General features: G+C 39.2%; 2 protein-coding genes across 4 annotated transcripts; one reads left to right on the top strand and one right to left on the bottom strand.

Annotated features, from left to right (window-relative positions):
• The first annotated feature begins 3,009 nt into the window (after nt 1-3,009).
• LOC121747787 (probable leucine-rich repeat receptor-like protein kinase At1g68400) lies at nt 3,010-6,247 on the top strand. The gene is made up of 2 exons (XM_042141905.1): nt 3,010-4,424; nt 5,393-6,247. Exons 1-2 carry the CDS (start codon nt 3,089-3,091, stop codon nt 6,058-6,060), a joined length of 2,004 nt encoding a protein of 667 aa, XP_041997839.1. The 5' UTR covers nt 3,010-3,088; the 3' UTR covers nt 6,061-6,247.
• A 164-nt stretch (nt 6,248-6,411) lies between these two features.
• LOC121748644 (glycosyltransferase BC10-like) lies at nt 6,412-11,900 on the bottom strand. Of its 3 annotated transcripts, XR_006039503.1 has the most exons (13): nt 11,578-11,900; nt 10,964-11,111; nt 10,442-10,596; nt 10,121-10,303; nt 9,970-10,045; nt 9,692-9,769; nt 9,484-9,569; nt 9,272-9,345; nt 8,990-9,035; nt 8,796-8,905; nt 8,532-8,706; nt 8,157-8,273; nt 7,818-7,918 (listed from the first exon to the last, which is right to left on the bottom strand). XR_006039503.1 is itself a non-coding variant. In XM_042143119.1 (12 exons), the coding sequence occupies exons 1-12, from the start codon at nt 11,842-11,844 to the stop codon at nt 8,208-8,210; spliced, it is 1,464 nt and encodes a 487-aa protein (XP_041999053.1). In that variant the 5' UTR covers nt 11,845-11,900; the 3' UTR covers nt 8,071-8,207. The 3 variants fall into 3 exon arrangements, 2 of the variants coding, with proteins under 2 accessions (XP_041999052.1, XP_041999053.1); XM_042143119.1 differs by lacking the exon at nt 7,818-7,918 and having other exon boundaries at nt 8,071-8,273; XM_042143118.1 differs by lacking the exons at nt 8,796-8,905; nt 8,990-9,035; nt 9,272-9,345; ... (5 more) ...; nt 10,964-11,111; nt 11,578-11,900 and adding an exon at nt 6,412-7,065 and having other exon boundaries at nt 7,308-7,918; nt 8,532-8,673.
• Nucleotides 11,901-12,140: the final 240 nt, after the last annotated feature.

The following is a 12,140-nucleotide window of genomic DNA, read 5'->3' as shown; positions in this document are numbered from 1 at the left end:
GTCTTTCTATTTATTCAAATAATTCTGATGCAAAATTGCACTTAAATATTTAGTAATACTCCTCACGTCTCACAAGAATATGCACTTTCTAATTTTGGAACGTTAATGAGGTGTGACTCATTCTATACTAATAATAAATTAATTACTTTTTCTTTCTATCTATCTACTCCCTCCGTTTCCTCATATTTGAGGTAACTTTTCGATACTGAGTTTAAGCAAATAATGTTGAGTAGGTTAAATAAATAGATAAAAAAAAGTAAGAGAGGGAAAAAAATAGAGAGAATAAAGTGATAGAGAATAAGGTAAAAAGTGAATAAAGTAAGAAAGAGAAAAAAATTTCTCCCTTCGTCCCAACTTAAGAGTTAGGGCACGAGTTTTAAGAAATGTAAAGAAAAGTGAGTTGAATAAGTTGGTGGAATATGAGTCTCACTTATATATATTACTTTTATAATAAAATGTGAGTGAATAAATTGGTGGAATGTGGGGTCTACTTACCATTTATGGTAAAAAAAATAAAATAGGACTCTTAAGTTGGGACAGACGAAAATGGCAAAACATGACTCTTAAGTTGGGACGGATAGAGTACTATATATGAAAATGACTCAACTATGAGGGAACTTCCCGAAATAGAAAAATGACCAATTATGAGGAACAGAAGGAGTATTACTTTACCAATTGTGCATTAAAGCTCGTGCCCAACTAAAAGTACATACTCTTGTGGGACGGACGGAGTATTATTTTTATAAATAAAATTTATTTTAATGGAATCTTGTGTAGAGTGTAAAACTATTAAAATTCTCCATATAAATTTGTTTGTTTGGACTTTGGGGAGCTTATTCTATTTCAGAATAAAATAAATTGTTAGTATTTGTATAAAAATGAGGCACAAAGAAGACAAATTTTGATGTGACCTCGAAATTTGAAATGGAAAAATGTAAAACAACAACATACAAAAACTGAAAAAAGTATTTCGTTTTAATGAAAGTCTTTTTGTCTCGAGACCAATTGATTAGTCGACGATGAACAAAGTGCTACTAATAATGAAAGTAAACATTCCACCTTAGGTCTCTGTAGTAACGTCACTTTCGAATTTTTCAATTTCCAATGCAGAAAAGGGAAATATGGCCATAATTTGATTGAATTCTGAATACTACGCTATGGCCATTACCTTGTTGTGTCATGCTCAAGCCAAATAGCACTGCACTGCACTGCACTGCTTTGCTCTTAGAGTATGGAGTATAATAACTGCGCTTCTGGTTAAATCCTAATTAAGTAGTAGCATTAACCAATAATCCACTTTCTATTACCTGAAAATCAAGCAAAAACAGCTCTCTCTTTTTTCTTTTCACATTCTATTAGTCGCTAAAATACATTACTTAGTTATGTTTGACTACTAATTAAGTTTAGTACCAAAAGACAGAAAGTGGCACCTTTTTTTTGTCAGACGTCTGGTGTTGCACAAAGGCAAACCCTGGATTATTGAAACTGTTCTGCACTAATTTAAATATTGGTACTCCTATAATTTTACTAGGATTTAATTGTAGAATGAATGTTTAAACCAGTCAATCGACCCAAAAAGCACCAGCAGAAAGAATACCTTTTGGTAAAGAGGGAATTACTTTCATGAGACCAGGAATAAAAACAAGACATATTATAGTAGGGGTTCTGATCTATGCAAAACTAGATTTAAATACATAAATGTAAAACAATATCATACGTAGGGCACTTTTAGGTCATAATTAGTTAATTTTTAGGTCATGCTAATAAAGCATGACTTAAAATGATCTTAGCATGACATTAAATCCAAATATTATAATATGACATAAAATTGCTTAATTATGACCTTCCGTGTTTTTGGTTAATTATTGACCATTAGATCATCTAATCCTAAAGCCAAGATTTGAGCTGCATTTCTGGATTTAAATGCATTTTATTTTGATCATCTCCATAATGTAGTATTTATATTTTTATTGAGTCTTTGTAGTTTTATTTGTGTACTTAATATAGTAGTAGTAGTACTAATATTATGAATTAGCCAAAAAAATGGCTTTTACCTTCTAAAAACTACTGCTCCTTATATTCTGTCTGGACACACTTATTTTTTCTACCTCTCTGATCAGTCCTGCATATGAATAAATGTTACTACTACTTTTCATTTTTTAACCCCACAGCCAGTGTGTTTTCTCTTCTCTTCTAAATTATCTACTACATTCATCCATTATCAAATTTTCGTTTTACAAACCCTACATACAAAAACTCTTAAAAACAAAATAGGAAATAAAACCAAAAAAAGAATTAAAAGGAAAATACAGCAAAAAATAATAATAAGAAGTGTAAAAGTTGCGACAGGGCTAATTTTTTATGCACGAAACGGGGCATCAAAAACTACCACCACTCCAAAATTTAATCCCACTTTGAATACTACCCCAAAAATATGGCACCACTACCCCCCATTGTCTAATCTCTTAATTACTTACTTTTAATATTCCATGTATTTTTCAAGCTAATCGATTCTTTTTATTTGAAACGGTACATACAATCCTTCAGCTTAAAACTCCTGCCATTAACCTTAAACGCTGAACAACATCATTATAAGAAAACCTGGAGTTCATTATAATGAACTAATAACAAGCTTATAATGAACTTTAGATTTTTAAATCATGCCAGATGACGTCATTATTTTTAAATCTTTGAATTCCCTATAATGAACTACGAATAAAGTTGTAATGACCTATGCGTTATTTTATAATAATGTGTTTGGTATTTAGTATTTAAAACTAGTTTAGTACTATATAAAAAACCCAATCATTCCATACGGAATTTTAAACTCAAACGATATTTAATCCAAATTGAATACTATACCATATTTTTATTTAAATGAAAACAAAGAAATAATAGAAAATCTGATGTAAAAAAAAGTTGAAAAAATAAAAGAAATAATTGAATAAAAAAATTATAATCTAAAACCAGCTTCATTAATTAGAATCGAACTCCATAACCACTCCTGACTTCCTCCATTATTATCTTCAGACTCCAGCTCTCCTCACTTATCACTCTCTCTCTCTATACAACCAAACCGTTACCAACAATGGCGGCACCATCACCAAAGCTAAAACCAAACCCTACCACCGCCGTCTTCATCCTCCTCCTCTTCCTCCACCACGCCGCCGCGTCGGACCATCCCGACGCCGCCCCTCTTCTCCTCTTCAAATCCACCGCCGACCCCCAAAACTCCATCCTCTCCTCCTGGAACTCCACCTCCGACCCATGCAGCTCCTGGGCCGGAGTCTCCTGCATCCGCGACCGGGTCGCCCGTTTAGTCCTCGAAAATTTCAACCTCCAAAACTCCCTCCCCTCCTCCATCGCCTCCCTCACCCACCTCCGCGTCCTCAGCCTCAAGCAAAACGCCTTCTCGGGTCAAATTCCGGATCTCTCCAACCTCACCGCCTTAAAACTCCTCTTCATTTCCCACAACCGTTTCTCCGGCGATTTTCCGCCCTCGTTAACCTCTCTCTCGAAGCTCTACCGCCTCGATCTCTCCTACAATAACTTCTCCGGCGAAATTCCCCTCGCCGTCAACCGCCTCACGCATCTCCTCACTCTCCGCCTCGAGGAGAACTCCTTCGCCGGCGCGATTTCCGCAATTAACTTGCCGAATTTGCAGGATTTCAACGTGTCGGGGAATGAGCTCGCAGGTGAAGTACCTAGGTCGTTTTCAGGCTTCCCTGCGTCGTCGTTTTGTGGGAATCCGGCAATGTGCGGTCCGCCGCTGGAGAAATGTGATTTAGCTTCGAGTAACCCTACCCGTCCCGGCGGAGCAATGGCGTCGCCGGTGAGCCCTAGAACGACCGTTTCGTCCTCTCCAACGGCGGTTCCGACGGAGACTAATCCGCACACTTCCCACAAGAGTAAAATTAGTAATATTGCTATAATTGGTATAATAATTGGGGATGTTTTGGTTCTAGGGCTAGTTTCGTTGCTACTGTACTGCTATTTCTGGAGGAACTACTCGAGCATGTTGACGTCGGAGAAAAGCTCCGTGCAAGCGGAGAAAATAGTGTATTCGTCGAGCCCTTACCCGAACCCTGCCCTGTCCGGGTACGAGAGGGGGAAGATGGTGTTCTTTGATGGTGAGAGGAGGTTCGAGCTCGAGGATTTGCTGAGGGCGTCGGCGGAGATGCTGGGGAAGGGCGGGTTTGGGACAGCCTACAAGGCGATTTTGGATGACGGGAATGTGGTTGCAGTGAAGAGATTGAAGGACTTGAATGTGCCTGGGAAGAGGGAGTTTGAGCAGCAGATGGAGGTGTTGGGGCGTCTGCGCCACCCGAATTTGATCGGATTGAAGGCTTACTATTTCGCTAGGGATGAGAAATTGTTGGTTCATGAATTCATGCCTAATGGGAACTTGTTTTGGTTGCTTCATGGTGAGAAATTTTTACCTCTTTTTGTTTAAAATGATGCTGCATTGTGAATTATGATGTGTTATGGATTGCAAAATTTTATTGGATTTGTTGAAAGAAATTTTGATCATCTTGTTGTCACATGGTGCTCTGACTGGCTCTGTTTTGTTGTTGTTTCTTGTCTTGCAATTTTGTGCCCTTTTTTTTGTTTTTTTGTTATCTTAGGTGGGGATGGTGTTGATAGTATTTAGTCTTATGAGTGTTGTTTGGTTGCGTGAATTTGACCTGGTACTAAAATCTCGGGTATGTGTCATAAAACTAATCTCGGTTCAATTTAATTTTTAGCAACCAAACATCTTCTCAAAGATTGTCACTTAGTATTTAGATTATTGATATGGTTCCCATAAAATCCAATAATTAGTGGTTGAAGGTTAAGGCATAGGGCCCATGATGTGTTGAATAGTGGGATGGTCTATCTTTGTTGAAAGGTGGAGGACAGTGACACGGGAGGTGTAACTATGTCATTATTTAGTTTGCATGGGGTGTTGAAATGCGATTGTTTCTTAGCTAGTTATGCTCTGTTCTTGTTGCTCTAGGCTCATCTTTGTTTGTTTGTTGTTAGCTCGGCCCAAGGGGTGGTTTGGATAGCAAAAGAGTTCGAAGATTAGGGGTTTAGAGTTTATGGTTTCGGGTTTTTTGCTTCATGGCTCATCTAACTTGTTGGTGGTTTGGTTATAGATCATCGGTTTATCGTGTCTTTATTTCGGGTTCTTGAAAGTGATGATGAATCATGATTTTTTTTGGGATTTAGTGCAATGAATGCGTAAGAATAGATCTTGTGTAGGGAATTCTGTTGATAAGAACATGGGTGGAGTTAGGACCACTGCATATAATGGAGCCAAAAGAACACACAAAAAAAACCATGCTGCATTAATCATAAACTCTTGCCTTTATTAAAGTTGCTGCACTTTATTCATGAAACCTTTTCTCAGGCAACCGAGGCCCCGGTAGAACTCCATTGGACTGGACGACAAGGTTGAAGATTGCAGCAGGAGCAGCACGGGGGCTAGCCTTCATCCACAGCTCAGGGCCCCCCCTGAGACTCGTGCACGGCAACATCAAGTCGACAAACGTCCTCATCGACAAGCTAGGCAATGCCAAGCTATCCGACTACGGCCTCTCAGTCTTTGCATCTGCCCCGTCTGCCTCTAAATCCAATGGCTACCGTGCCCCAGAGGCAGCTTTGGACGGCCGGAAGCTGACCTCCAAATCGGATGTCTACTCTTTCGGGGTCCTGCTGCTGGAGCTGCTGACTGGCAAGTGCCCCTCCATAATCGACAACAGTGGGCCGGGGAAAGGGTACAGCGGGGTCGTAGATCTGCCTAGGTGGGTGCAGTCCGTGGTGAGGGAGGAGTGGACAGCCGAGGTGTTCGATTTGGAGCTCATGAGGTACAAGGATATCGAAGAGGAGATGGTGGGACTGCTGCAGATCGCAATGGCGTGCACTCAGGTGGCGCCGGATCAGAGGCCGAAGATCAACTATGTTGTGAAGATGATAGAGGAGTTGAGAGGGGTGGAGGTGTCGCCCTCACACGAGGCACTAGAGTCGGTGTCGGAGTCACCGTCGGCATCGGAGGATACCTGCAGAGCTAGTGAATGATGGGTGGCTGTGGCTGTGGCCGTGCAAGAATGAACTAGGATCGTTTTGTTGTTAGCAACTTTGGAAGTTTTCTTTAGTTCAACTTTTGTATATTGAGTATTGATAATATGAGTAGGTTTTTGTGGATCAAGTTGTGATATGCCTCCCACTCCAAATTATTTTTTATTTTAATTTCTCTAATTGATCATCTTATAGTATTTATATTTGACTTGGATTGATGTTTCACTAACACAAAATAGGCGCTATAGTAATAACGATTGAATACCAATGCTCACTTTCTTTATTTACTTTGAGCAACCAATTGAACATACAACCATAAAATGGCAAAACCAAATACTCCATGAGACAACATTTAAAGGTTCAAGAATTAAATCCTAGTAATTTTGGTGCAATCCCAAGTAAAGGTTGCAAAGTATTAGGATGAAACTTTCTAGCAAAAAGGTGGCAAACCGAACTAAATTCACCATTGTAGGTGCAATTGAACTGGAACCGAACCATGTTCAGGAACTCTTCACTCACATCATTTGCCCTAAACATAGTTGGATGCGAACCGCCCCCGGACCAATCAGTCCAAGTAATGGTCCGATTCGACGTCAAATTAGAACAAACTTTAGTTACCAACGTTGGAAAATAGTGCTCGTCCATGTAGCACGGTGGCACGCAATAGTCTCTAAAAATAGGATAGTAGGTGACATCCGATACTATGGCTAGTGCAAGCTTCCGATTGGCTTCGAACCACTGGGAGCCCTTCCGCCAATCGTGTAACGCGATTGTGGGCCCCATCCGCTTGTTGTACCGGCCCCGCCCAATCCGGCGGGGGTCGTCGAAGGCGCTGAGGAAGCTTTGGTTGGAATTGATGAGGTAGTTGTAGATGGTGGAGAAGTTGAATATAGGGATGCATGATTCGGATAGTAGAATAAATCTTTCGTTTGTGAAGTCGAGAAGCGCGTTCGCTAAAAGACGCCTTTCTGCATCTATCATACTCGCTTTTCCCCACTGTACCAACTGTAATACAAGAAAATTAACATTAAAAATAACTATAATTGTATCCTTCATTTTGTTAGAAGTTTATTGCATAGTCTTGACTATCGGAAATATGACCGTTGCTTCATTTTCTGATCTATGTCCTAAAGTAATTTTTTGGCACCGAATATGTAACTAGGACGGTTAATTTATTGATGTTGATTCTTTTTCCCACATCACGTCTTAAAACAACGTCGATAAGTTGATTGTCCTAAAACTTTTACCTTACTAGGTATTTTACGCTTGTAGAATACCGACGACTCGGGGGGTTCGTCACCAAACTCTGGCGATGTATGGAGGTAGATCGAGAAGAGCCCTTCATTTCCTTTGAAGAACATCTCCCAAAGCGGCGCCAATGGCAATCTCCCCCTAGTGAGGAACATGAACGCAATTTTGGGAGTGCGATTGAAAGGCGGTTCAGCGATACGAGGATCCATGGAGGCCCTCCACATGAGCTCCTCGTCGCTCATCGAGTGCCAAAGCATATCAGGCGTGCGCGAGAGGTTGCATCGCTGCGTGCATGTGCATTGTGGAGATGAGGAAGGAAAAATGAGGGGAGGGAATGCGTTGAGAGAGGAGAGAGAGAGATCCTCGTAGAGCACGAATCTTTTGAAGTGGTCGTTGATGATCATGCCCAAAACTAAGACAATGAATGTAATTGATAATGAAAGTATTATAGTTGTGGCAACTTGAAATTTCCCATCTCTGATTTCTCTTCGAATTCGTAGGGAGATTTCATTTACAACCATGATTTTTTTGGAGGGAATTAATGAGGGTTGTTTTGAGAATGAATTTGTTCTTGGAATAGAGGATCTTGAGTGCACGAGTCGAGGGCCTGTAACGACAAAGCATGGAAAGTATTGGTGTGAACATGAATAGTGTGTGTTTTGTAGTGCATTTTGTGTTTATTAGTGTGTTAAAGCCATTATAAAGAGAGAAATGAGGGGAGGATTAGCTTTCTCATGTGTGTTGTGAAAAAAGCATGGATTAGCTTCATTTCAGAAAGAATATATTGAAGAAATTTAAATCAGCTAGCAATATTCATCCTGATTATTTGTAATAAGTAGACCGACCTAAGAGTATATAAGGTCGGCAAGGTCTTAAACAAGTAGCTTTCGCCGTGCTCATATTTTATCCATACTTGCTGCAAATTCAGCTACACTGCCTCTGTAATATTCTAGGGAAAAGTCCTGCATATTTGAGAGGAAAGTTTTGATTCCAATTTAGTGAGCAAGATATAACCGGTAAGATTAGTAGAATCTTTATGTTCTTGTGCAGATCTTGAAGAGGTAGTTTATGACACGAACCACATAATGCATGACATGAGATCTACAAAGGCGTGGGCTACAGATAGTACTAAGTAGACAAATGTTCGACGCAATATTTTAAAAAATAGTGCTTGAAAAGTGGGACATAGAGGAGATAACTTTCAGATAAGCTCATGTTACCTGTGGCAATTTATTATGCAGGGCTAGATGATCAACATGGAGTCTCGCGTTTGATGCAGCATGGATCCATAGACTGCGGTCAACTTCACGATATGTATGTTTTACAATGTCAAACAATGTTTTCGCTCCTTCTTCTATAGCCTTTAAGATGCTAGATTCTCTCATTCTGCGGTTTCTGGAAATCCATAACATGACACGAAAGAATTGGTAAATAGTCGATGGCTCAACAGTCTATGGGGCTATGTACTGTCAAAGGATTCTTACTTGAGATACCCACAGAGCATATGCTTCGGCCACATGTTAACTCTACCATGCATTGGTATTAAAACGTGCGGAGACAACTCCATAAACTTGTATGTCGTGTCAAAGTAATCCTGATAAAGAAACAACTTGCAACTCAATAAGATCTCGATTTTAATGGAAATAAATTGTAGAGATGATATTCCTAGAAAACTTACACTCATATTCCCACCAGCCGAAATATCCAAGAGTGCACTTCCTTGGCTGAAATAACACAGGTTTCATCAGTACATGTCAACTTGAAATATGCAGAAACAGAATTTCCTTAGCTAGTCTACAGTTCATCTTTCACTGTATTATTCAATCTTATATATGGATGTCGAGATTCAAATTTTCCAATATTGTATTTTCAAGTGCATGCATCTCTCTCTGTATATGTATCTATTTACAATAAACAATCCGTAATAACTGCATCCAGATTCTTATCTGACAAAGCTTACCCTACACAATGATCCCCGACTATCAACGAGTTAGTAGCAACATGAAGTAATGCAACATGGCCGTCCGTATGACCCTAGAGGTCACCATGAAAAGATGAACCACAGTTAGTTCGAAGGAGAGAAGCTTCGGTTAAAATCACACAGTACATGGCACAGAAATTAGGAACTGTAAACACGAAAGAAACACAGAAGGCATTAGGCACAAAATTCACCGGAGCAGATATGAATCTCAAGCGTTGACCACCAATACAGATTTCTTCAGATCCCACTACTGGAATATGTCCCAGAGACCAATCACCTACATCGGAAGCATTGCTGATAAGTCAGCAACAAATTTTATTGATTTCATGTGTCTAATAATCACATGTGTGTCAAGTTTTTCACAAACGTGGAATATAGACCAAGTAGAAAGAACCGTACCTTTACCAATTCTTCTAGCTGTGTTCTCATGGGCCAAAAGAGTAGCTTCGGGATTGGACTTCTGGACAACCGAGAGACCTGTAAAATAAAAAAAATAAAAAAAACAGGCCATGGTGAGAAGTGAAAGCTTAGATTTAGTCTTCAAGTTTCTGACTATGATGCTACTGTTACTAGTTTAGTTTTTTTGAGTGGAAAGACTACTGTTAGTTGACTGACCACAAAATATTAACAAAAAACGAAAAACATTAGGCACAAACAATGCTGTATAAAACGCTTACCATCCACATGATCGTGATGGTGGTGGGTGACAAACACAAACAATTTTCGTGGGAGTGCAGTAACAATTTGCTCCAGCTGACAGTGCAAAGCACATCATAACGCAAAAGAAGACATTAATTTTGTTTAAATATCATGTAAAAGACTTGATACCTCTTTGTGCATAATGGAGCTGCATCCAGGATCTACAATGAGAGCATCTCCTCGTGCAAGAAAATCACCTCCACCAAAGTCATCATCACTTGTACCAGGCACAAAGACAATCAAGTTTGTAGTGTGGTAAGGCTTTGCTGTTCTGCTTTTCATGGGAACAATATTAACGCCAGGAGGGTATTCCTGCCAAACGAGAAAGGAACTGAAATTCTGCGACCACAGTATTTTCTTTCATGTTTTGGTAATATAAACTAACTTGGAGAATATAGAGCTGTGCTGATGTAGTAATATACCGATCAGAGAAAATAGTGGTAACTCTACCTGACATCTCAAGGTGGAAGGAGTATGCAAGTTCCTAGTTTGAAGTGAATCATTCAGAAGACCGACAACAACTAATGGCCCTATACGATCGTTATGAGGTTTCACTTCCAGAAGCTGATCTGCACAACTTTGGGTGCTCATCCACTTTGAGCAATCTGTATGGAGTAAATACTATATAAGCCTTCTTGTGAATAAGCAAGCCACTGGATTAAATACAATTCAAACAAAACACTATAGCATTGCATATAGATTACACATTAACTTTCTGTTGGAGAAACTAGCATGTCCTTCTAGAGAAGAAAGTAAAAATTGTGGTGGTAAAAATAATCAGAAGCATATTTTTTTGACTCAGGTCCAAAAAAAAAGGATTATTCAGGAGCTTCATTAAAAAAGGAGTTACATTCTTCTCCTAAGCAATACTAGTATACTATAGGGTAACTCAATTTCTCTGAAATTGAAATTCCCCTCACACATCAGCCAACAAAGATGCGGACACTGCGTGCAAAAATAATACTAACAAACCTCCTAACTTCCAATCATTAATTTCTGATCCTCCGGCAATATACAGAGTCTTGACTGGAGGCCCCGGTCCAAATTCAGGCTCCTCTATAACCTTGAAGAGGTTCCACTTTACGTTTGTGGTCTTATCATATCCCACTTGTTTGAGCGCCTACACAAAAGCCATTTAGATCTAAACATAAATGCCTGACTGTGAAATTAGCCATGACCTCCACTTTCTCAGAACGTATATCGCAAGTTAAATACTTTTCATACCTAAATTACAACCAAAACATCCATAATGATCATAAGTAACAATGCAATAATGAAAGGAAAAGCAGAATTTTCTGCAGAACAGTGGTTACAGGATGTTGATGATTCATCCATTTCCAGGGAAGGTTGAGCTTAGGGATAACATAACAACTTTATGCTAAACTCTGGTAGTTCTGACTGCAAAACATCATATGCCCCAAAATCCATTTCTCAATTAACACTAGAATAACCTTAATTCTAAAATAATACTACTACCTACTAGTTCCAGCTCAAATTCAATATAGCAGACAATCCCCTCATTGATGTAGCTCAACAAATTCCAAATAAATAAAAAGGAAGAAACTGCATGGTGATGCAATGGCTACCTGATCAACAGCGGAAGCAACATCAAACTGATTCAAAAATTCCGCGGAAGAATTATCCTCAACTTCAGATTGAGGTTGACTAGCAGTCAAGGAGCGATCAACAAGTGATAATTGTGCATAGGGCAAGTCCCAAAGATCGGAATCTTGATATGAATCATACTCGGAGTCATGGAATTTGGGAGGTAGGGTTTGCTTCGTGAGTATGAATTCGGCGTCGTTTAATGGATTTTTGATGATCACTGCCAAAGTCAATCTTTGAGTGCCCATGTCTGTTTTCTCGAGGATCTCAATTCTCAGGGTTAGTTTGTTAGGAGTAGTTAAAAAATGATACTACAACAAATTTTATAGGAGTATTTTTTTATTTTTTTATTATTTTTTTTTGGGGGGGGGGGGGGGGGGGGGAAGGAATTAAGAACTCTTTAATATTACTACAAGAAATTGATTATTTGTAGAAATGAAGATATCCCAATTTGAGAGAAAAGGCCCCCGAAAAGGTTATGAAGAAAATGAAAATAGATTTATTAAATTATTCTAGCTATGGTTGGCAGAAATAGTTTATTATA

Source organism: Salvia splendens, chromosome 9 (assembly GCF_004379255.2).
Source record: "Salvia splendens isolate huo1 chromosome 9, SspV2, whole genome shotgun sequence".
NCBI classification, from domain to species: domain Eukaryota; kingdom Viridiplantae; phylum Streptophyta; class Magnoliopsida; order Lamiales; family Lamiaceae; genus Salvia; species Salvia splendens.
This window is presented reverse-complemented; position numbering and strand designations above follow the sequence as displayed.

Excerpts from the sequence above, each read along its gene's own strand:
- LOC121747787 (XM_042141905.1), top strand. The coding sequence starts at position 3,089 with ATGGCGGCACCATCACCAAAGCTAAAACCAAACCCTACCACCGCCGTC. Across the intron at positions 4,425-5,392 it reads CTTGTTTTGGTTGCTTCATG|GCAACCGAGGCCCCGGTAGA; the intron begins GTGAGAAATTTT and ends ACCTTTTCTCAG.
- LOC121748644 (XM_042143119.1), bottom strand. The coding sequence starts at position 11,844 with ATGGGCACTCAAAGATTGACTTTGGCAGTGATCATCAAAAATCCATTA. Across the intron at positions 10,304-10,441 it reads CTTCCACCTTGAGATGTCAG|GAATACCCTCCTGGCGTTAA; the intron begins GTAGAGTTACCA and ends CTCGTTTGGCAG. Across the intron at positions 9,346-9,483 it reads TGAGATTCATATCTGCTCCG|GGTCATACGGACGGCCATGT; the intron begins GTGAATTTTGTG and ends GGTGACCTCTAG.